Source organism: Ranitomeya variabilis, chromosome 1 (assembly GCF_051348905.1).
Source record: "Ranitomeya variabilis isolate aRanVar5 chromosome 1, aRanVar5.hap1, whole genome shotgun sequence".
NCBI lineage: Eukaryota > Metazoa > Chordata > Amphibia > Anura > Dendrobatidae > Ranitomeya > Ranitomeya variabilis.
This window is the reverse complement of record NC_135232.1, coordinates 1,079,564,835-1,079,587,918: the sequence shown is the minus strand read 5'-3', so window position 1 is coordinate 1,079,587,918 and position 23,084 is coordinate 1,079,564,835. Positions and strand designations below refer to the sequence as shown.

Below are 23,084 nucleotides of genomic sequence, written 5' to 3'. Positions count from 1 at the left end.
AATCACTGGGTGTAATTGTGCTGAGTAGTAAGCTATCGGTCTCTGTTCCTCTCCACATTGCTGTGTCAGTACTGCGGTAGCATGTCCTCCCTGCTCTGTTCAAAATAAGAAAAATGGCTGATCATAGTTTGGAATGCCTAAGGCCGGGGCTGGCACAATGAGCAGCTTCAGAGAATCAATTGCTTCTTGAGTGAGATTGTAGGGGTTTGATGACAACCTGTCATAGAGTGGTTGCATCATTCGTGAAGCAGACCTTATCCAAGGCCTACAGTAGGTCACCAAACCTAGGAAAATACGTAGATGCTGGTGTGACCTGGGTAAAGGGAGATTTTGTATTGCCTGTTTTCTGTCTTCAGTCAGGTGTCTTGTACATTCAGCAATACAATGTCCTAAAAATGTCACCTTTTGTTTGTAATACTGTAATTTGTCACGTGAGACCATGCAACCCTTCTCTGCCAAAAACACAGCAAGGAACCTATAGCTGTAGCAGGACGTCTGGTCCGGGCAGCAGAGCAAGAGGTAATCCACGTACTGCAATAGTACAGTCTGTGGATGAGGTGGTTGCCACTGCTCAAGAATCCCTGCCATCGCTGTTGAATAGATGGTTGGGGAGTTCTTTCCCCCTTTTGGGAGGACCGTCCAACAGTATTGTTTACCTTCGCAAGTAAAAGAGAAAAGATGCCGTCAGTCAGGGTGCAGGGGTACAGAGAAGAATGCATTTGCCAAATTAATGACTGTGAAACATTTTGTGACCGTACGGTGTGTGTATTAGGGACAATTGAGATTACACTCACTGTAACATCATTAATGGCCTGTAAGTCCTGAACTATTCTGTGTCAGGGGAACCCTTGGGTCCTTTTTCTTCTTAATGGGATACAAAGGGGTGTTGCTTTAACCAAAGAGGAGTGGTTCCTTCTTTTAATTGAATCAAAACAAGGGGAATGGGCAGCCGACCCACATCAGATTTTCCCCTTGCCCAAACGGTGTCTGGCACCTGACTCTTTTTCCTGTCCTCAGACATTCTGGTGTCAGGCATTACTTTCACTACTCTTGCCATATACACCAGTTCTGCAATATTACACAAGTGTTTATATAAATCACACATTAATGACCAAATATTATTTATACCCGTATTTGATTGGGTAGAGTACCCCTTAAGAAACTAAATTTGATTCACAGAATATGTTACCAAAAGAAATTATTTATATGAAAATATATATTTACGAAAGATACTGAGTCGTAAAATGGGAGAGCACAATGCCATAGGCCACAGCAAAGCACAAGCTTATTTTAAGAAGGTAGTAGACCTATGTAAATCCATAACTAACAGTTCCAAATATAAAAAGAAGGGATTTGAAAACTACCAAATATCAATACCAGTTGCTTGCGATAAGGTATAGGAAGTGGAAAAGACAAATAAACAGTGATTATGGGTTGAGCCAATATAATGAATGGCTAAAAAACTATACACTCACTGGCCACTTTATTAGGTACACCTGTCCAACTTCTTGTTAACACTTAATTTCTAATCAGCCAATCACATGGCGGCAACTCAGTGCATTTAGGCATGTAGACATGGTCAAGACAATCTCCTGCAGTTCAAACCGAGCATCAGTATGGGGAAGAAAGGTGATTTGAGTGCCTTTGAACGTGGCATGGTTGTTGGTGCCAGAAGGGCTGGTCTGAGTATTTCAGAAACTGCTGATCTACTGGGATTTTCACGCACAACCATCTCTAGGGTTTACAGAGAATGGTCCGAAAAAGAAAAAAAATCCAGTGAGCGGCAGTTCTGTGGGCGGAAATGCCTTGTTGATGCCAGAGGTCAGAGGAGAATGGGCAGACTGGTTCGAGCTGATAGAAAGGCAACAGTGACTCAAATCGCCACCCGTTACAACCAAGGTAGGCCTAAGAGCATCTCTGAACGCACAGTGCGTCGAACTTTGAGGCAGATGGGCTACAGCAGCAGAAGACCACACCGGGTACCACTCCTTTCAGCTAAGAACAGGAAACTGAGGCTACAATTTGTACAAGCTCACCGAAATTGGACAGTAGAAGATTGGAAAAACGTTGCTTGGTCTGATGAGTCTCGATTTCTGCTGCGACATTCGGATGGTAGGGTCAGAATTTGGCGTAAACAACATGAAAGCATGGATCCATCCTGCCTTGTATGGAGCATCTTTGGGATGTGCAGCCGACAAATCTGCGGCAACTGTGTGATGCCATCATGTCAATATGGACCAAAATCTCTGAGGAATGCTTCCAGCACCTTGTTGAATCTATGCCACGAAGAATTGAGGCAGTTCTGAAGGCAAAAGGGGGTCCAACCCGTTACTAGCATGGTGTACCTAATAAAGTGGCCGGTGAGTGTATATATCATATGAAGACAACCTAGAAATACACGGTAGCTATACCATCTTGTGTAAGGAAACTACTAAACTGGCAAATGAATGGAATTAAGTGTAACTATAATTGGGCATGATTTACCTGTGGTATAATGTGCACGTGGAAGACCCTGACATCCCTCTGCACCAAGTGTTTATATGAAAGGGGACTTGTGACTGTAATACCCTCAGGAGAGTACTGTATGGTGGCCTAGCCAGCACTCAACTCTGCTCCCAGCAAATCCATAGGGGTATTGTCACTGACAATAAGTTTGTAAGCAGCTCTTCTAAGCACGGTCTCGTGATTCTAGTCTTATTTGTTTAGTCATAGGGGCTTCAGTCGCTTGTCCATCTACACTCACGTATTCCACAGTCTCGTCAGTAATCATGTCTGGCATTATCAAGTCTTTGTGTACCACAGTTCCGGCTGCCTCAGTGTCAATCAAGAATTCTGTCTTTTTCCCTCCCGGCATTGGTATGGTGGCCATCAAGGCTGGACCTGGTCCAGAGGGGACAAGAACAGGGCACACATTTGTCACTGGGTTGTCAGTTTCCTAGTCTGGAGGTGAAGAAGGTGGAAGATTGGTCTGAGTGTCCATTTTCTCCACAATTCCAGCACTTTACTGTTTCTAAGTCCTTGTAGTCCAGCATACATGACACGTCATCTTATTGTCCTAGTTTGTTCAACTCCTTTAGCAACTTTTAAGGAGGTCTTTGGATCTACATTTCTCCATTCAGGTCTGGCTGTCTGTACTGTGTCTTGTAAGCTTTTGGTCATACCGTCAATGAATGTATTTACCAATACTTTAACATCAAGTGGGTTTACTGGACTGTACCCCATGTCTTCCCATTTAAGCTGTAACCGTCTAAAGTACATCTCTACACTCTCTTCTTTTGTCACATCTGTATGTGTCTTAATTATGTGTCCTAGCAAGTCACCTGCTTTTGTACTCACTAACTCCCTAGGCCTGCCCAGGTGCACTTATACGTCCATCATATTGTCTTTATCTGAAAAATGGGAAAGGTTGGTTCTTAGGGTCAGCCAATTGTTTTTGCGTAGCTAACTAGTCAGAGAGCCTCCAGGGATAATACTCCTATATCTGTCCTACCCTACTTGATGTGGTTGGTTCTCTGGTGGTGGGGGTGACTAGATGACCGGTTGGGGGTGACATGACATGCTGGTCTACAGCTCCTTCCCAAAAGGATTACTGTCAGCCTACTCCCAAAAGTTAATGTCCCCACTATCCACCAACCACAATCCTGTGTCAGCTTCTTATGTCACTACATGTGATCTTGTCTGGACAGGATTCAGTGTAATTCTCTTGGGTCAGGTTGCAGCACAGAACATACAAGTATTTCTCCAATCTGGGATTGTCTGACCACAGTCCATCTGTCTTGTCTGGGTCTCTGGTTATACAAAGGTAAGACCGTAGCAGTAATGTGTCAGTCATAGTTGGACTTTTAAGCATCAAAACATTCATAATACACCTTACTTTCGTCCTTTGTCTGTGCCTTTTTGAACAACAAAACATCCACTCACTGGCATTTTTGCCTTTTTCAATATTGGTTTCACATCTTTCACTGCTTCCTTTTTCCAATCTATACAGCGGTTTTTGGATCCCATTGGGGGCCCTGACTGCACACAGAATAAGTTGCCCATGGCTTCAACTTATCCGCTCAACAACACCGAGCAGGTTACACCACCTACCACTCGGTGGACTTAAAGGATTTTACCAAGCAGGTTACACCACCTACCACTCGGTAAATCAGCTGGCTAGCACAGCTCCATGGACGGCAAGGTTACACCACCTAATGCCGTAGACTGACTGTAGCAGGTTACACCACCTATACTACATCAGCCGTGCAGTTGGTTACCTCCTCTGCTGATCCTCACTTTGCTATATCAATCACTCAAACTTGAAGCAGGTGAATCTTTTACCAATCTTTTCAATCACTTACAAGTTTTTCCTCTAAAATAGGCACAGTTCTTTTTCACTTTCAATTTCATACAGTACTTATTGCTTTAAACACAAATCTCTCAGCGTGTACCAAACCAAGGACAGAGAAACTTAGAATGCAATACATGGCCCCCCTCCCTCTGGCCCACAACGCAAAGAGGAGAAATCTCAAGCAAGTAGCGCAGGGGTGCACTTCCCTCCTCCCATCTGGTATTTTGCGCTGATCAGAACTTTGTGCCTCACACACACAGAAGCAGTTTACAAAACATTCATCCTCTCGGAATTAAAAACAATTTCTCTATACAGACAAATCACTGCACAACTTGAGAAAGCTGATTCTGACCGCGTCCGGCCAAACCACATATAGACATACATAGAAACCTATCCAGTATCAAACCATATATAACACAGGTTTCTCTGAATCTCAGATATAAATTAAATGTACATTAAAAATATCCACAACTCATTCATCCTGGACCCTCAACAACACTTAGATAAGTAATGATACTTATGTGATCATTCATTCATACGTGCTCAGGGATTGTTTTTTTTTTTTTTTTTCTTCTTTCTTTTCCTTTCACTTTTTAGTTGAGTTTCACAAGAAGAAAATCCCTTATCTCAATCACTCCACCTCTTATCTCATTCAGAGGTTCTCATAGACATACACAAATACAAGCAACACACAGCCTGTCTATTCTGCACTTTGGAATTAACACAACTCTATATAAATAAAACTGCAGCAGTGTCTACTGACACTCTGAAAACACTTTAAGGCCAAACAACAAAAACAACAGCCTTATACAAAATACAGCTTCATATAATGTACTGCCAATCCAAAATGACCAAAATAACAACACTGCACAGAGTCTATCCCAGCTCTTGTATTACACACACTAAACAAATACACAACCAATTAGGATATTGACAAATAATACAGATAACAATTATCACAATTATCATCTTATTACTCTATTATTCAACTCTCATACGGACATAAACAGACAAAACAAACACAAAACTCACTGGTGATGTGTGGATTCTTTGAACCGTGTTTACAGCCTTTACCCAGAGGTATGGAGAAATCCGGAAGAGAGATTGCAGGTGCAAACAGATTGTAAGAATAACGTTTCTCACCTTGCTGCAGCTGTAGTTTGCATTATCCAATCTGTCTGGAAGCTCCCACATACGGATTCCGAATAAGGCAGCTGGTTACACGGTCCCCGTTCGGGCGCCAAACTGTCGTAGCTGTTTTTATTCTGACCCAAATGTCAGCTGACAGATCACCAGTGAGACCTAATTGTGGATTTACGCCCTTAGTTGACAAGCGCTTGGAGACAAAAGACACCTCACACGTATCCCGTGAGCAAGTCACTTTTATCTGATATATAAAAAGCCAAAGCAATGTTTTATACCATTTACATCCAATGCATTTCAATGTAACTCATGTAGCCCCCACCCTCACCCAGGGTCATACTTTATTTACCATAACCCAGAATATGTTGTACTGACTATTGAGAACATACATGATAAGAAGTACAGTCTCCTTGAAGAGGAGACCGTTAGACTACTGAGTCAACAGATTCTAGTAATTCTAACACTTAAAGGCAAAAGGCATTTAAAGGCAAGGTAGTTAAAGGCAAACTATTAACCCTTCTATAACAAGGGCAACAACCCAGCAGCAGGACCGCTACCTCCGCCTTCGTGCAAGGAGGAACAGGAGGACCTCTGCCAGAGCCCTGCAAAATGACCTCCAGCAGGTCACAAATGTGCATGTTTTAACCAAAAACCAAGGAGAAAATTCAGACCCAATATTATAGCATTCCAAGTAGAAACAGAAACATATAACCAAAAAACCACTACCTGAAAAAATACTGATTGACAACTTAGTAAAACCAGAATATTTTATTATAACACATAAGACAACAACCAAAACAATACACAGAAAATCTCAGAGAGGCACAAGACATTATTTAACCAAATGAGGCTATGCAAGGGACAAATTATAATAGTATTCAATATTCAAAATGTATTGTTGTTAATGCCCCTGCATATTATCATATATAAACATAAGTAAACATGAGTTCTGGCAGGAGATCACATAAGTGAGGGGAGAGCCACCACTTTAGTACAAATTTAGGAGGATTTTATATCCACATATAAAGTGCATAGTCCTATAGACAATTATTGCCACTATACGGTAACCAAAGGGCAGTGCCCATACAAAATTAGTACACTGGTTCCCCATAAAAACCATTAATAAAGTGCATAGTGCAAATAGTAACTCTTACCGGTGCTCATGTTACTGTGCCAGTGCCTCGTTACTACACTCCAACGCGCGTTTCGCAGCACGTAGCTTCCTCAGGGAGTGGTAATGTGTCTGCACAAACGGTTATAAACCGACTCCATGAGGATGGTCTGAGGGCGTGACGTCCACAGATGGGGGTTGTGCTCACAGCCCAACACCGTGCAGGTTGCTTGGCATTTACCACAGAACACCAGGATTGGCAAATTTGCCACTGGCCAGACCTGAATCAGATTGAGCACATCTGGGACATCATGTCTCACTCCATCCACCAACGTTGCACCACAGACTGTCCAGGAGTTGGTGGATTCTTTAGTCCAAGTCTGGGAGGAGATCCCTCAGGAGACCATCCGCCGCCTCATCAGGAGCATACCCAGGCATTGTAGAGAGGTCATACAGGCACGTGGAGGCCACACACAATACTAAGCATCCTTTCCTTGTCATGAGGCATTTCCACTGAAGTTGGATCAGTCTGTAATTTGATTTTCCACTTTGATTTTGAGTGTCCTTCCAAATCCAGACCTCCATGGGATATTCATTTTAATTTACATTGATAATTTTTATGTTTTCTTGTTATGAACACATTCCACTATGCAATGAATAAAAATTTGAAACTGGAATATTTCATTCAGAGATATCTAGGATGTGGTATTTTAGTGTTCCCTTTATTTTTTTTGAGCAGTGTACTTTAGTCCATGACGGGAGTACATAATCTCATGCTGGCACATGAGCAGCTGAAATATGAGCCAAGTTTAGTGCATCTTACTCCAGCAGACTCTGGATCAACACTAATGTATAAATCACCAGTTTTTGAAGATCCCCCCCCTCCTCCAAGTGTTTATTTCATTGTAGTATATAAGCTATACTGACCCACCAGGGTCACACATGGGGGGCCTATTCCCAATATAGTCCGTCAGTCTATATCTTCATTTTTTAAGGCAATAAATAGTCCATAGTTAGCACACTTAGGTAAAAGCTTGTAAACCGCTGAAGCAAACGGTTTAGATGAAAAGATAAAATGCCTGTGGATCATTTCTTTGTATTAGTGCTTTGGAAAACATCTTGCTGTTAGAAAACTACAACTCTCAGCATGCTCTGACAGCCTTGCTCTGGGAGTTGAAAGTTTGCAACAGCTGTAGAGAGTCACATTCATGGCGGCTCCTGGATGCTGTCCTATACTGTACTGTATGTGGCCACTTTTCATACTTCTTTAGCCACGTGTGCCGTTGTTTCATTTTTCCAGTTATGCTGAAGTAATTCCCAGAAGCAGAGGTAAAACATGAACCCTTATCTCCGTTACAGAAATGTTCCTTCCATATCTGGTTGGTGTAAGCTGGCCCCCTGAAATCCTGCATGTGGGGTCAGCCGGAGGTGGTGTATGAGTGATCCCTCCAGATGGTAGCGGTGTGACCTGTACAGGACTCACTGTTTGCCTTTCCTCTGGGTCCTGTGTGTTTCTGGAATCTCTCTGCTTTTTTTGTCACTTGTTGAAACCGTCCAGTGATATTTGATTGTAGGTGACACCATCCGTACCTCATTGTAGTCAGACTGATATCAAAGCGATCCAATGTCTTTTGGACTCGAAAACATTTCCCCCATTTAAACCCACATTATATGATAAAGTTTATTTTACCTTGTAGCTTTCAACAAGAAAATGTTATTTGTATGCTGCCACAACTGCACATGTCTCGTAAGTGGATCTTTTTACCAACACAACGACTAGCTATACTGTATGGAGAAAAGTACACAGACAGATTTCCTAATCAGGATTCTCATTTAGTCCCATTCGCACAGGTGTTTAACCTCCAGCCCCTCCCCCCCTTGGTGAGTAACCTTCGCCCCAAACCCCCCCCCCCCCAGTGAATAACCTCCGCCCCCCCATAAAACCCCCGGCCCCTTGCCCCCTGGTATATAATCTCCGCCCTCCCCCCTGTGTTTAACCTCCAGCCCCTCGCCCCGCCCGGTGTATAACCTCCACCCTCCGCCCTGTGTATAACCTCCAGCCCCTCGCCCCCCGGTGAGTAACCTCCGGCCCCTCGCCATTCGTGAAAGAGTGGCTGGTGGTGCAGAGCTCATTGATACCAGCACAGTCCTGTAATAAGAGCCACCGGTGTAACATGTCCGTTCATGAGATTTCTTTTTACCTAAATCTTCACCCATCACCTGTAAGTGATATTATTGAGTAGTGGAAGGAACCGCAATATCTCAGCCACGAAGTCGAGACCACACAAAGTTACAAAGCGGGGTCACTGAATGCTGAGGAGTAGAGGGCAGAAATGTCACCAGCACCCTACTGATCCCATAAAAATGCAAAGTCCAATCTTCTTCTGGCATTAAAGGGAACCTGTCGCCAGAAGCCGATCGGACTGGACTGTACGGTCTGTGACAATAATAAAATATGTTTTTTGGCCTGCAGAGAGGATTGGGGAAGTTTTTCCATATTTATACTATGCTGTAAATGGAGCTTTAATGGTGATGGCCGTCCTTTATGTTGGGAAAACTTGGTAACAGATTCTATTTAACATCAGCACAAAAACTGTGTGTCCACCGGGAGCTTCATAGCATTGGTTTCCATGGCCGAGCAGCTGCATGAAACCCTAATATCACTAAGCACAATGTATAGTGTGATGAAGAGGTGTAAAGCCAGCACCAGTGGGCTCTTTGGATTAAAAAAAATCCTGCTTCTCTATCTGGCATCTGATGGATGAGTCCAGAAGAACGTTATCTGCCTGACTGCATTGTGCCAACTGTAAAGAAACAGGGATAATGCTATTGGGTTGTTTTTCAAGGGTCATCCGAGGCCCCTTCGTTCCAGTGATGGGAAATCTTAATGCTTCAGCAGAACAAGAACTTTTGTACACTTGTATGCTCCCAACTATGGGGGGACAGTTTGGGGAAGGCCCTTTCCTGTTTCTCATGACTGTGTCCCGGTGCACGAAGCAAGGCCCCATGGTGGCATGATAGGAGGAGTTGGGTCAGAGCCCTGATTTCAACCCCATTGAGCATCTTTGGTATGAACTAGAATGGCGGTTGCAACCAGGCTCCTCCTGACATCCCTCCTCCATCATCAGTATCTGATCTCACAAATTCTCTTCTAAATTAAGGGGCAAAAATTCTTGCAGACACCCTCCAAAAATCTTGTAGAAATCCTTCCTAGAAGAGTAGAAGCTGTTATAGAGTAGCTGAAAAAGGGAAACCAACTCCATATTAATGGCTGTGCATTTAGAATGGGAGGTCATAGATGGTTCTGTAGGTTTCCCGGTACTTTTGTCTATATAGTGTACTTTTAACTTGTTTCTCCCCAATATAGCTGTGCTAACGTAAGGACTTAGGACTGGTTTTATATGTTAATGATGCAGCGGTAAATGCGAGATGATAGAATCTCAGGAAAAGAAGGGTAGTTGGAAAGCAAATTCTTAGACCCTGGGGTTTTTGTATGTGTCTGATTTTTCCAATAAATTAAATATAAATACATATTTTTCATTTTACCGTATATACTCAAGTATAAGCCGACCTGAGTATAAGCTGAGGCACCTAATTTTGCCACGGAAAACTGGGTAAGCTTATTGACTCGAGTATAAGGCTACGTTCACATTTGCGTTGTTGGGCGCAGCGTCAGCTACGCAATGCAACCAACAACGCATGTACACAACGCAGCGTTTTGCGACGCATGCGTTGTCATAAGATCCTACAGATCGGGACTTTCAGCGCAGGGAAAACGCTACAAGTAGCGTCCTCTGCGCCCTGTCTTGTGCGTCTATATGACGCATGCGTCGTAAAACGCAGTACAATGCATACCGGCGCATGTCCATGCGCCCCCCATGTTAAAGATAGGGGCGCATGACGCATGCGTCGGTATGCGTCGACAACGCTGCGCCCAACAACGCAAATGTGAACGTAGCCTAAGCCGGATATGCATTGTCCCCTCATCCCTGTCCTGGTATGTGTGGCTCCCCCTGTCCTTTCCTGGTATGTGTGGCTCCCCTTCATCCCTGTCCTGGTATGTGTGGCTCCCCCCGTCCTGTCCTGGTATGTGTGGCTCCCCCCGTCGCTGTCCTGGTATGTAGAGATGCAGCGACGGCGTGAGAAGGGTGAGTATGATGTCTTCTGTTAGCCGGCTGCTCCGCCGCTCCCCCTTCCCCCACTGGCTTTCTGGACAATGACTCGTGTATAAGCTGAGGGGGCGTTTTCAGCACAAAAAAAAGTTCTGAAAATCTCGGCTTATACACGAGTATATACGGTATTTTTTTTCATTAACTACTTTTATTCTCACCACATCATACCTTTGGATATAACCCTATAATTAAAATTTTTTAAACAGATGACATGATACAGATTTGAAAATGGAACATACAAGTAAATGTACCCTCCAGTAGGTGTAAATACGAGGACCAAAGTCAAAAATGAACAGTCCAGAACTAATGACATTAATTTCAATAACAATAAAGGGTTGTCCATAATCTGTCTCCATCCCTACATCTTTGACATATCCCTCACATACCTCCTCAAATGTAATTTCCAGAGCCTCACAACATCTTCTTTCATCCACCCTTGCATGTTTCTCACATAACCATCTCCAAGGTTTTCCCGAGCATCCCCTATACTCTAGAACTCATTCTCTAAAGTCATCTGCCACAATGGAAACCTTCAGGCACAACCTAAAAGCTTATCTCTTCAGGAAAGGCTACAACATGCAATAACCCTGCTGCCACCTCACTACCACCAGAGCTGGTCCAACCCCTCGACCTCCTTTCTTTCCCCAGTACCTTGTAGATGCAATCCATTAGGCAGAGTCTTCTCCCCCTCTGACCAGTCTGTCTCTGTAATTGTTATTGCACCTGTATTTATAAGTATGTACACCATCTTCACATGTGCAGCACACTGGAATTATTGGTACTTTAGAATAAAAATGATTTGTTAGGATTACTTTCACATTATAAATCCTATCGAACATAAGGTGGCTCTCATCCCCACTGTGAGCTGTGTTCAGCACTGTTCACACTAGTGATTCTCTTCCACTTTTTTCTGCTAAATTGAGGACAATCCATAAAAATGGAAAGAGCATCATATATGTAGAAAGGTAAGCAGTTGATGTAAACAGGTCTATTATACAAGCAAGTATAAATATAAGGATTTTAGTACTATCACATGGTAGGCGGACACAAGTTAATTGTGGAAGATGTTGGTGTTGGACTCAGTGATGGAATGTCTGAAAGTGGAGACCTTTATTTTAATCACTGTAACTGATCTTACTTGATATAGTGATATTCATGGAAGGGATGCAGTTTTCAGAGTTGGCCCTAGAGGAGGTAGAAAAATGTTTTTACAAAGTTGACAGTTTTTCCTGATTGTAGGACTTTTATACAGTTCCTGCATTTGTTTAGCTTTGATCGTGTGGCATTAGACCCTCGGAGGACACAAACCAACCATTTACTTGATACTTTATATTTGTTTATATCTTTAACGTTTCTTTTATTTGACTTAAAAAAATGCTAATTTGGATTGTTTTTAATTCATTTGTATCTACATGTAAAGTTATACAGGCAGTATAATATTCTACTACCCCAACACATTGCAAACTTTCCAACCTGAAGTTAAAAAAAAAATGACGGGTTGTACAAATATAGAGGCGGCTATTTTCATTTGTTGCTTCAGTTTTTCCATCTCTGTATATGTCATAACTTTTGATTTTTCAATCAACAATGCCATCTGAGGGCTTGTAATTGTTAATGGATAAGGATTGTTGTAACTTACAATAGGGAACATTTATTAATCCTGTCCTAAGCGTTAGAGAGTGTAAACTTATACTAGTCAGTCGTAAAGAGGTTGTCTGGTCTTAGGGTACAAATCTGAAATGACTGCAGACTTGTGAATCCTCACATTGCGCTCACTGCACACTGTGAGGATTCTCCGGGGCTGGTGTCGGGAGCAGACGGTCATGTAGTCGTAAGTATGCGATTTGCATACATGCGGTCACGTGTCGATTAGATGTGCACGGCCTCACTGAATAAAAGTCAGTGAAGCTAGGCCGAGCTTGTCTAGCCGTGGTATGGCCAGAAGTATGCAAATTGCATACTTGCGGTCATGTGATCACCTGCTTCCTGCACTAGAGAATTCTTGCAGTGCGCTCGCTGTCAGGATTCAAAAGTCCACATAGCGTGACAGCAGACTTTAACCTCAAGCCTGGTCACCAGCTTTAATTTCTTCCAAATTTATCAAAGTGGCTAGTGAATTTTTACAAATCAGATGCATATTTATACTGTATAGTATTACGCCCCGATTCATGAAGACCAGCTATTTTCTGTCCTGTCTCCTGTCTTGATGAGGAGGTGTGTTGGAGACACTCCAGCTCCTGGTTTATTGAGGCGCACGCCTCTTAATGAATCAGTAGCGTGTCACAAGGGGTGTCATTTCTGGCGTGTTGAAAACCACAGCTCATGAGGAATTGGATGAGCTGTGGTGTCACGCCCCTGTCCCACATCAGATCTGCCCATTTTGGCGAAACTAGTAGAAACTGGCACTAAACAGCCAAAAATCGCAACATTTTTGCGACTTTTCAAAGCGATTTATTCTTGAATTCTGGCAAACTTGCTTTGATAAATTGGGTCTTAGTTTACATCAACTGTTAGTTGTCTTATTGTGGTGCACAAGATCTCAATTTTGGTCACACTCCCTTTCCTATCTAGCTATGTCTCCTTTTGGCCATACCATATACTCATGTCAAGCATGTTGACAAACACATGTCATGTAGAACACATAATATTTGTGAAGCAAAGCTTGTAAACCAGTTTTTGACAAAAGCCAAAAATAAAATCAGCCCCAGTATGTTAACTATGTCCATCAGCGGATGCCCCCATCCCTCCCTCTAGGCTTCATTCGCTTTGTTAAAAGTGTTGCGAGTGGCATAAAAATGAAGAACGTTGTGATTTTTTTGTGTAGAACAGATGTAAACCGAAATTTCCGATTTTCAATGAAGCAGAAAACTGAATATTATTGTATCGTCTCTATGATTGAACTACAACTCCCACAATTGCCGTGCAGTGGATCGGAGTCTTGCATTCTTGGGACTTGACTGTGCAGTATTTACTCTATTGCATTGATCGTGCTCGGGGCGTCTGTATGTGGCATTGTATGAGTACACGTGTGACGCAGGAATGACAGATTATTCATGATGATAATTAGTAGGTCAGCAGTTGAAATATTTTGCATTCTTTTCCAGTCCTGGCAGCTGCTGTGTTTGCCTTCCGAGCAATGAACCTGATGGAAGTGACATCACTGGCTGCTGCTGAAGTAAGGATAAGTTACGCTCCGATGAGATCGAAATAGTTCCTGACCCACTGCCAACCAAAGTAACCTAAGCTTCCCATGTACCTTCTCAAGAAATGCAAGCCCCTCTGCCTAAATTCCTGCTAAAATGAAGCTGTAGCCACATGCAATGGCCTATACCCTTTGACGTGACTTAGATTGTACGACTTGCCGCTTGTCTTTCCTTTGCACCGAAGTTTTGCCTATTTTTTCTATACCTTTTTTAATTAGTTTACCTAATTGTAATTTTATATTTGTATTCTGATTTTTACATTACATACAGTCTTTTTTTTATTACTTTTACACCCAACATACTTTTATATTTTTCTTAAAATTTTATTACTATTTTGTACAATTATTTCATAATTCTATATTTTTTCATGTGTTTTTTTTTTTAAGGAGAAGCTGTAGTGCAGCTAGGAAGCAAGTGCCGCGATGAGTCACATTGCTAGACTGGAGAATTAGCTGTTAAATGAATACTGCTTACGATGTAGGCACAGGATTCATAATGTGCCTTTATTTTTAGCCCCAAGTTGAAATTTTAGACCTGTTAAACCCTCATGATACCATCTGTATTTGTAGCGTGTCTAAAGGCCAAGATAAAATACACTTCCTTAGTCGTCTGTGGGAGGAATCATTTGCATTGACATACCTAGGTTTTTACACTCATTTATGAAGTTGTAAGATACAAGTCTGCACTATAAAGAGATCAATTTTTAGACCGCTAGATCACTGAGCTGTTTGCCAACTTACTTGGTGGTTGAACAACATTGCTTGGATTTTTCTGGTGCCGCTAGGAACAGTCATAGCAGAAACTATGGCTGGAGCACCTGCTCTAGTCTGCATGTTAGAATACATAAAATGAATTTGTTTACAGTCATTAATGGTGGCGGCATTATTATTATTATTTATTTTGGTTATATAGAGCCATCATATATTTCAGTGCATTACAGATGTCATCACTCGCTGTCTGTAACAAGGCTCACAATATAAATTCCCATGAAACACAAGGAGAACATACAAACCTCATGGCTGGATTTGATCCTAGGAAACCAGTAGATTAAGCAATAGTCTTAACCACTGTGCCACTGTGCCACCGTGTATATATACACAGTCATGGCCGAAATTGTTCCAGAAAATTAAGTATTTCTGCCAGAACATTATTGCAATTACACATGCTTTGTTATACACATGTTTATTTCCTTTGTGTGTATTTGAACAATACAAAAAAAAAAACGGAGACATAAAAAAGCTAGACTGCAGTTTGCCAACGTGTACGTGAGTAAGCTAAAATCCTCCTGGGAAAGCGTCTTGTGGACTGATGAGACCAAGATAGAGCTTTTTGGTAAAGCACATCATTCTACTGTATATTGAAAATAGAATGAGGCCCTCAGAGAAAAGACCATTGAACCTCCACCATATTTTAGCGTAGGTACTAAAATGTTTGGAGTTGTTTTGCTGCCTCTGACACTGTGTGCAAGGCATCATGAAATCTGAAGATAACCAAAGGTTTTTAGGTCGCAGTGTAGTGTGCCCAGAGTCAGAAAGCTGGGATTGCATCCTAGGTCATGGGTTCTGAAGTGGACAGCAATGAGTTCGGACCTAAATCCCATTGAATGCCTGTGGAGAGATGTTAAAATTCCTGTTGGGAGAATACACCCTTGAAATTTGAGAAACCCTAAGCAGTTTGCAGAAGAATAGTGGTCCAGAATTCCAGCTGAGAGGTATGAGAAACTTGGTGGTTATAGGAAGCGCTTGATTGGAGTTATTTATTCCGCAGGGTATGCAACCAAACATTAAGTTGAGGATGGTAGCAGTGTGTTGTTCTATTTTAAACAAAGGAAATAAACATGTGTATAACAAAATGTAGCGCCGGCATCTCTTCATGCCGCCCCTCTTCCCCGGTAGGGATGGCAGCTTACTCACCTCTGCGGACCCCTTCCCGCACTTACTCCTTCTTCCATGTCTGCTGCTGCTGCCTGAGGTTCACGCATGGCTCACAAATTCCCCTGGCACTGTGCTTAGGGCACGTGCGCATTCCCTTTTTCTTAAAGGGGCGACATGTGCTGTCCTAAAGTGTTTTGAGCTATCTTCTATTTAAGGCACCTCAATGGAGGTGCCTGATCAACATGGTTAGTTAGCCCTTATCATGCTTGTTAGTTGTTAGGTCCCCAGTACCCGTCAGTCTACCTGTCCTCTACCCGTCTGCCTGTACTTTCTTGTATATCTCAGTTTCAGCCGGTCCAGTCCGTACCGGCCAGGGCTCATCTGAATGTCAGCCGGTCCTGTCTGCACCTGCCAGTGCTCATATGTACATCAACCAGTCCAGTCCGCACCTTCTAGTGCGCATCTGTATATCAGCTGGACCAGTCCACACCAGCCAATGCTGTTCTGTATATATGCGGGACCAGCCTGCACCAGCCAGTGCCTATCTGTATACCAGGCAGACTTGTCTGTATCCATGGTCCCTTTCTGCATTTGCTGTGCCTCCCTCTGGACCGTTCCTGCTACCAGTCAGCTGCCGTGCATCCATAGTTTGTCCTAGAGTAGCACCTGGTGTTCATCAGGAGCCAAGCTTAACCCCACTATCCGGGGCTCTAGTGAAGACTCAGGTGCTCACCTAGTAGTGCCCCTCCAGGCTCTCTTCGAACCATGGCATAGTGGTTCCACCATTCCCGTTACACAAATATGTGTAAGTGCAATATGTTTCTGGGAGAAATACTTCATTTTGTGGAACAATTTCAAGGGTGCCAACACTTTCGGCCATTCCTGTATTGTATGTATGTATGTACAGTGGCTACAGAAAGTATTCAGACCCCTTTACATTTTTCACTCTGTTTCATTGCAGCCATTTGGTACATTCAAAAAGTTGATTTTTTTTCTCATTAATGTACACTCTGCACCCCATCTTGACTGAAAAAGAACTGAAATGTAGAAATTTTGGGAAATTTAATGAAGAAAAACTGAAATATCACATGGTCATAAGTATTCACACCCTTTGCTCAGACACTCATATTTAAGTCACATGCTGTCCATTTCCTGGTGATCCTCCTTGAGATGGTTCTACTCCTTCACTGGAGTCCAGCTGTGTTTAATTAAACTGATGGGACTTTACAGTATTTGCAGCTCACAGTGCACGTCAGACCAAATGAGAATCATGAGGTCAAAGGAACTAACCATGGAGCTCAGAGACAGAATTGTGGAAAGGCACAGATCTGGCCAAGGTTACAACAGAATTTCTGCAGTACTCAAGGTTCCTAAAAGCACAGTGGCCTCCATAATCCTTAAATGGAAGAAATTTGGGACCACCAGAAGTCTTCCTAGGCCTGGCCGTCTAGCGAAACTGAGCAGTTGTGGGAGAAGAGCCTTGGTGAGAGAGGTAAAGAAGAACCCCAAGATCACTTTGACTGAGCGCCAGAGATGTAGTAGGGAGATGGGAGAAAGTTCCACAAAGTCAACTATCACTGCAGCCCTCCACCAGTCTTGCCTTTATGGCAGAGTGGCCTGACGGTAGCTTCTCCTCAGTGCAAGACATATGAAAGCCTGCATAAAGTTTGCTAAAAAACTCATGAAGGACTTCCAGACTATGAGAAATAAGATTCTCTGGTCTGATGAGATGAAGGTAAACCTTTTTGGTGATAATTCTAAGTGGTATGTGTGGAGAAAACCAGGCACTGCTCATCACCTGCCCAATATAATCCCAACAGAGTGAAACATGGTGGTGGCAGCATCATGGCATGTCGGTGTTTTTCAGCTGCAGGGACAGGTCGACTGGTTGTCATTGAAGGAAACATGAATGCAGCCAAGTACAGAGATATCCTGGATGAAAACCTCTTCCATAGTGCTCTGGACCTCAGACTTGGCCGAAGGTTCACCTTCCAACGAGACAATAACCCTAAGCACACAGCTAATAAAAAGAAGTAGCTTCAGGACAACTCTGTGACCATTCTTGATTGTCTCAGCCAGAGCCCTGACCTAAACCCAATAGAGCATCTCTGGAGAGACCTGAAAATGGCTGTCCACCAATGTTCACCATCCAACCTGAGGAACTGGAGAAGATCTACAAGGAAGAATGGCCGAGGATCCCCAAACCCCAGTGTGAAAACCTTGTTGCATCAGTCCCAAGAAGACTCATGGCTGTACTAGCTCAAAAGGCGCTTCTACTCAATACTGAGCAAAGGGTCTGAATACTTTTGACCATGTGATATTTCAGTTTTGTTCTTTTCAGTCAAGACCGGGTGCATAGTGTACATTAATGAGGAAAAAAAAAGAACTTTTTTGAATTTACCAAATGGCTGCAATGCAACAGTGAAAAATTTAAAGGGGTCTGAATACTTTCCGTACCCATTGTATGTATGTGTGTGTGTGTATATATATATATATATATATATATATATATATATATATATATATATATATATATATATATATATATACATATATATATATATATATACATATATATATACATATACTGTATGTATGTATATTAAAATATACAGTGCCTTTGAAAGTATTCATATATATCGTGAACTTTTCCAAATTTCTTCACGTTAAACCCAAAAGTTAAATGCGTATATGTTAAGTAATCAGGACATTGTAACAATGAAAGGCAGAACATGATGTATGCTACTATTTTAATAGTCACTGATCGACACCAAACTGCAGACTTACAGTGTGACTTCTGAACTTCAGCTCTAGTACTTTCTCAAATTTAAATATTCATAAACCAATGAGATTATAAAACAGTATGAGAGCCATGGCATAGTTACGTCTTCCAAATAATTCACTCTTTTTCCCTTTTTCCCCTCAGGCTGTCCTCGCGGATATATCAACCCTAAAAGTCATGCCTCTTCTCCAGATTTTTCTGTTTGCAGTTGTCACCTAATCTCTCCACCAGTGTCCAATACCACAGGAAACAGCCAAGAGCTATGCAGTATATACAACCAAAGTGAGACTCCGCTCATAAATATCTGGTTTCATTGAATTTGGGAATACGCAATTGCAGTTTTACAAGCAAGTAACATATCCTCTGCAAGAAGGCTTGTTTAGGAAAATCAATATTTACCAAGCATTTACAATTTTTTTTGCACTGAACAGACCTGTAAATAAAGCACGATACCTCTAGGATCTCATGTTAAATCCTAGCTTCTACACTTTGTGACACTGTACCAATAGTTTTGTGGTTTGGACACAATTTTCCAAAATCCTATTAAATACTGAAAGCACCTCGATGGAGAATAAATGTTTACTCTATTAAGAGCCTTTACCTACAGATTTTGGGCATCAGAACTCTACATTTACTGATTGAGCCATTAGGAAAAATTAAACCTCTTACTTAGCATGTGGCTCCTCTTGTCACTTTGGCTAGGCTGCTCCTTGCCCAGTAGAAAGGATTCTCTGAAGACCCCTGCTGTTTTAAATTGGGGGAATTTATCATAAAAATTGTTTGAAGTGATATATTACATAGTGACCAATGTCAAATAGTAGAAATGTATTTAGATGATTGAAGGCACTATCTGGATTACAGAAATGATCAATTGGATAAGTGAAAATCTGTTACTGTGACTACCAGTACAAGACTGTGTTCTCAGTCTCCACCATGATTATTCCCTGGCACCAATCTTAAGTAATGTAATGGATTAGCTAGTTGTAAGGGTCCGACCGGCAGCACTAAACAGCTGCCGATCGGTAAGCGTTTAATAGCCTGGTTGACACAGGAAGACCATTCTAAGCAATGTACTCACAACGTTCTGTAGTAGATCGCTCCGTGTGCATAGGCTGCCATTGTTCTAGACAGTGTGAGTCCTGTTCACACAGTACGATGCTCTGCAGAGAGCGATGATCTTTTGCATAAAAGATCATTTTACCCAAAGAAGGAGCTTTTATGAGGTCATCAGCAGCCTGTTTACACTGAAAGATAATTACATGATTATAATCACTAGAGATGGGCGAACCTGAACAGTAAAGTTCGGCGTCCGTACCAAACATCTACTGTCAGGGCATGGATACCGAACATGGACTTCTCCAGGAAGTCCATGTTACTGTTCGGGTTCGGCCCTCCAAACACCAGATGTTTTTCACGCTGTCATGTGCATGACAGTGCAGCAAACATTGCTTCTGATCGACAGTAAAATCATTACATCCAGTCAGATGACCGTGGTTCCCACGCTGTCAAATGACTTTGTGAGCCCACAGCTGTGATTGGAGGTAAAAGGCTTATCTCCGGTCACTGGCGTTGGCTGATGGGATTAATGCTTCCATCAGCCTACGCCTGCTGCCGCTAATAACGTGAGAGCAGGTGGTGGCAGATGGGAGTATTGATAAGCAGACGCCTGCTCTCTAAAAATATAATTAAATGAAAAAAAGAAAGGCATAGGTTTCCCTGTATTTTTGATAACCAGCCAGACAAACGTGACAAGTTGGCGCTGCAACCCTTGGCTGTCAGCGTTAGCAAGGCTGGCTATCAAAAATGAGAGCTGTCCCCACGCTATTTTTTTAAATTATTTAAATAAATCAAAAAAGCGGTGTGGGGTCCCGCCATGTTTGACAACCAGACAAGCTAAAGCAGGTAGCTGGGGCCAGTATTTTCAGGCTGATAAGTGGCCATTGATTTTGGCCCCCAACCTAAAAATAGCAGCCCGCAGCCTCCCAGAAAAGGTGCGTCTATTAGATACGCCAATTCTGGCGTTTTGCCCGGCTCTTCCCACTTGCCCTGTAGCGATGGCAAATGGGGTTCATATTTAGGGGGTTGATGTCACCTTTCTATTGCCTGGTGAACTTTTTTAACTGTTCAGCCAAACCCACACATCCAGGTGTCCGTCATCTCAATCAGTGTAAATGCAGCTTAAGTCCATGGAGTTGACTGAGCATCTTTATGGACTAAGAATAGAGCAACAGGGGTGCATGTACAATCAATCTCTGCTTTTAACGCCTCCTGGCTGCTCTCTCACTTCCAGGTGAAAATAGGGGGGGTGGTTACACACTTTTCATGATCTGGCAATAGATTAGTAAATGCTTTTATTTTTAGGCATTACAGTGAGTTGTAGGTTGTTTTGCAGCTAAGTGAAAAGCAGCTGAATTGAAATCATCTCTTATAGCGACTGTCAAAAAGCTTGCGAGTTTGTTTTACGAGTGTGATTTAGCTCAAAGACAACCTGTCACATGAATAAAGGCTATTAACCGGCAGATATATCTGCAGATTAATAGTGTTCTGAACTTGCCCACCGCCAACATCTAGAGCTCCGCAGCCAGGAAGAAGTGACTTGTAGTCCTCTCGGCAGCATTCGAGTTTCTGTCACAAGGAAGGATTGCATTCAGTCAGCGCTCTGCGTATAAAGAGCGGCTGTTGTAACTGTGTCCCTGGCACTTAATGACAGCCGGCCCTAACACTACTCTCTATACACAGAGTGGTGACTGAAACCGCATCAGCGTCACCTCCATGGCTGAAACCAAAATGCTTCCAGGAGGAAAAGTTAATTTCTTCCTGGCAACGGGGCTCTAAGAGCGTGCGCCAGGCTAGTTCAGAACGCTCTTAACCTGCAGAATTACCCCAAATTGCAGCTTAATGGCGTTTTTTCACATGACAGGTTCCCTGTGTGACTTGTGATTTAGTGACTTTGGATTCAGGGAGTTTAGAAGGGTGTAGCTTGTATTAATTCACTGTATTTACTTATTAACATTTCTGTCTTGTGAACTCCCCATTAGTAATAAGTGCTCCATGGCTGACAATGCCATCCAGTGTGCATCTTGTCCCCATGTATGCATGCATGCCTTGACAAGCCGATTGAGGGTATATACCACTATGCGAGATGTGTGCACGATGTACATTTAGAAGCCCAGATAGTGGATCTAAGTGAACGGCGGACAACACTGAGATCCAAGGACACTAAACTTCAGAAAGGCGAATTTCCAATGGCTGAGATATGATTTTAGTGCAATTAACTGGGACAATGTCCTGAGAAATAAAAGTACACAAAGGAAATTTGATAAGCTTCCTGAATAAGACCGGTGCGCAATATATACCCTATGGCAGGGGTGGGCAAATATTTTTCCTGAGGAGACCATGACTGCTGTGGAAGGCTGAACCAATAGGCTGAAATTAATTCTGCTCAATATTAATATTTGCATATTATAATTATTATATTAATATTAATTTTATTACTTCAGATCGAGCAGAATTAAGTATGCTGACATCCCCCTATATACTGCATGAGCCTTCACACAGCCCCCCTGTATACCGTAAGAGCCCCCACATAGCCTCCTACAGTGAGGAAAATAAGTATTTGATCCCTTGCTGAATTTTGTGTGTTTGCCCACTGACAAAGACATGAACAGTCTTTAATTTTAAGGGTAGGTTAATTTTAACATTGAGAGGTAGAATATCAAAAATAAAATCCAGAAAATCACATTGTATAAACTATATAAATTTATTAGCATTTTGCAGTGAGAAATAAGTATTTGATCCCTCTGGCAAACATGACTTAATACTTGGTGGCAAAACCCTTGATGGCAAGCACAGCAGTCAGATTTTTTTGTAGTTGATGATGAGGTTTGCGCACATGTCAGGAGGAATTTTGGTCCACTCCTCTTTGCAGATCATCTTTAACCCCTTCCCGACCCATGACGCCTATGTGGCGTCATGGAATGATCGCATCCCTGCAGATCGGGTGAAAGGGTTAATTCCTATTTTACCCGATCTGCAGGGAGAGAGGGAGTTGTACTTCAGCCTAGGGGGGGTGGCTTTGCCCCCACGTGGCTACGATCGCTCTGATTGGCTGTTGAAAGTGCAACAGCCAATCAGAGCAATTTGCAATATTTCACCTATGAAAATGGTGAAATATTGCAATCCAGCCATGGCCGATGCTGCAATAGCATCTGCCATGGCTGGAAATCATGTTCTGGCCCCCCCCCACCGCCCCCGATCTCCTCCCCAGTCCTCCGTTCTGTCCGGTACCCCCCTCCGTCCCCCTGTTCGCTCCCCTGTGCTCCTGTCCGCTCCCCCATGCTCCTGTCCGCTCCCCCCGTCCTCCGATCCCCCCCCCTGTGCTCCGATCCACCCCCCCACCACCCCCTCATACTTACCGATCCTCCCGAAGTCGGTCCGTCTTCTCCCTGGGCGCCGCCATCTTCCAAGAT

The 23,084-nt window shown here is 42.8% G+C and overlaps 1 protein-coding gene across 1 annotated transcript in view; it reads left to right on the top strand.

Annotated features, from left to right (window-relative positions):
- The window catches only part of TBC1D19 (TBC1 domain family member 19), a 314,406-nt gene extending 295,117 nt beyond the window's left edge, over positions 1 to 19,289 (top strand). Inside the window, exons 20-21 of the mRNA XM_077279938.1 lie at positions 13,861 to 13,931; positions 18,760 to 19,289. Coding sequence (XP_077136053.1) covers positions 13,861 to 13,931; positions 18,760 to 18,834 — 146 coding nt within the window. The 3' untranslated portion in view covers positions 18,835 to 19,289. The remainder of the gene's footprint in view (positions 1 to 13,860; positions 13,932 to 18,759) is intronic.
- Positions 19,290 to 23,084: the final 3,795 nt, after the last annotated feature.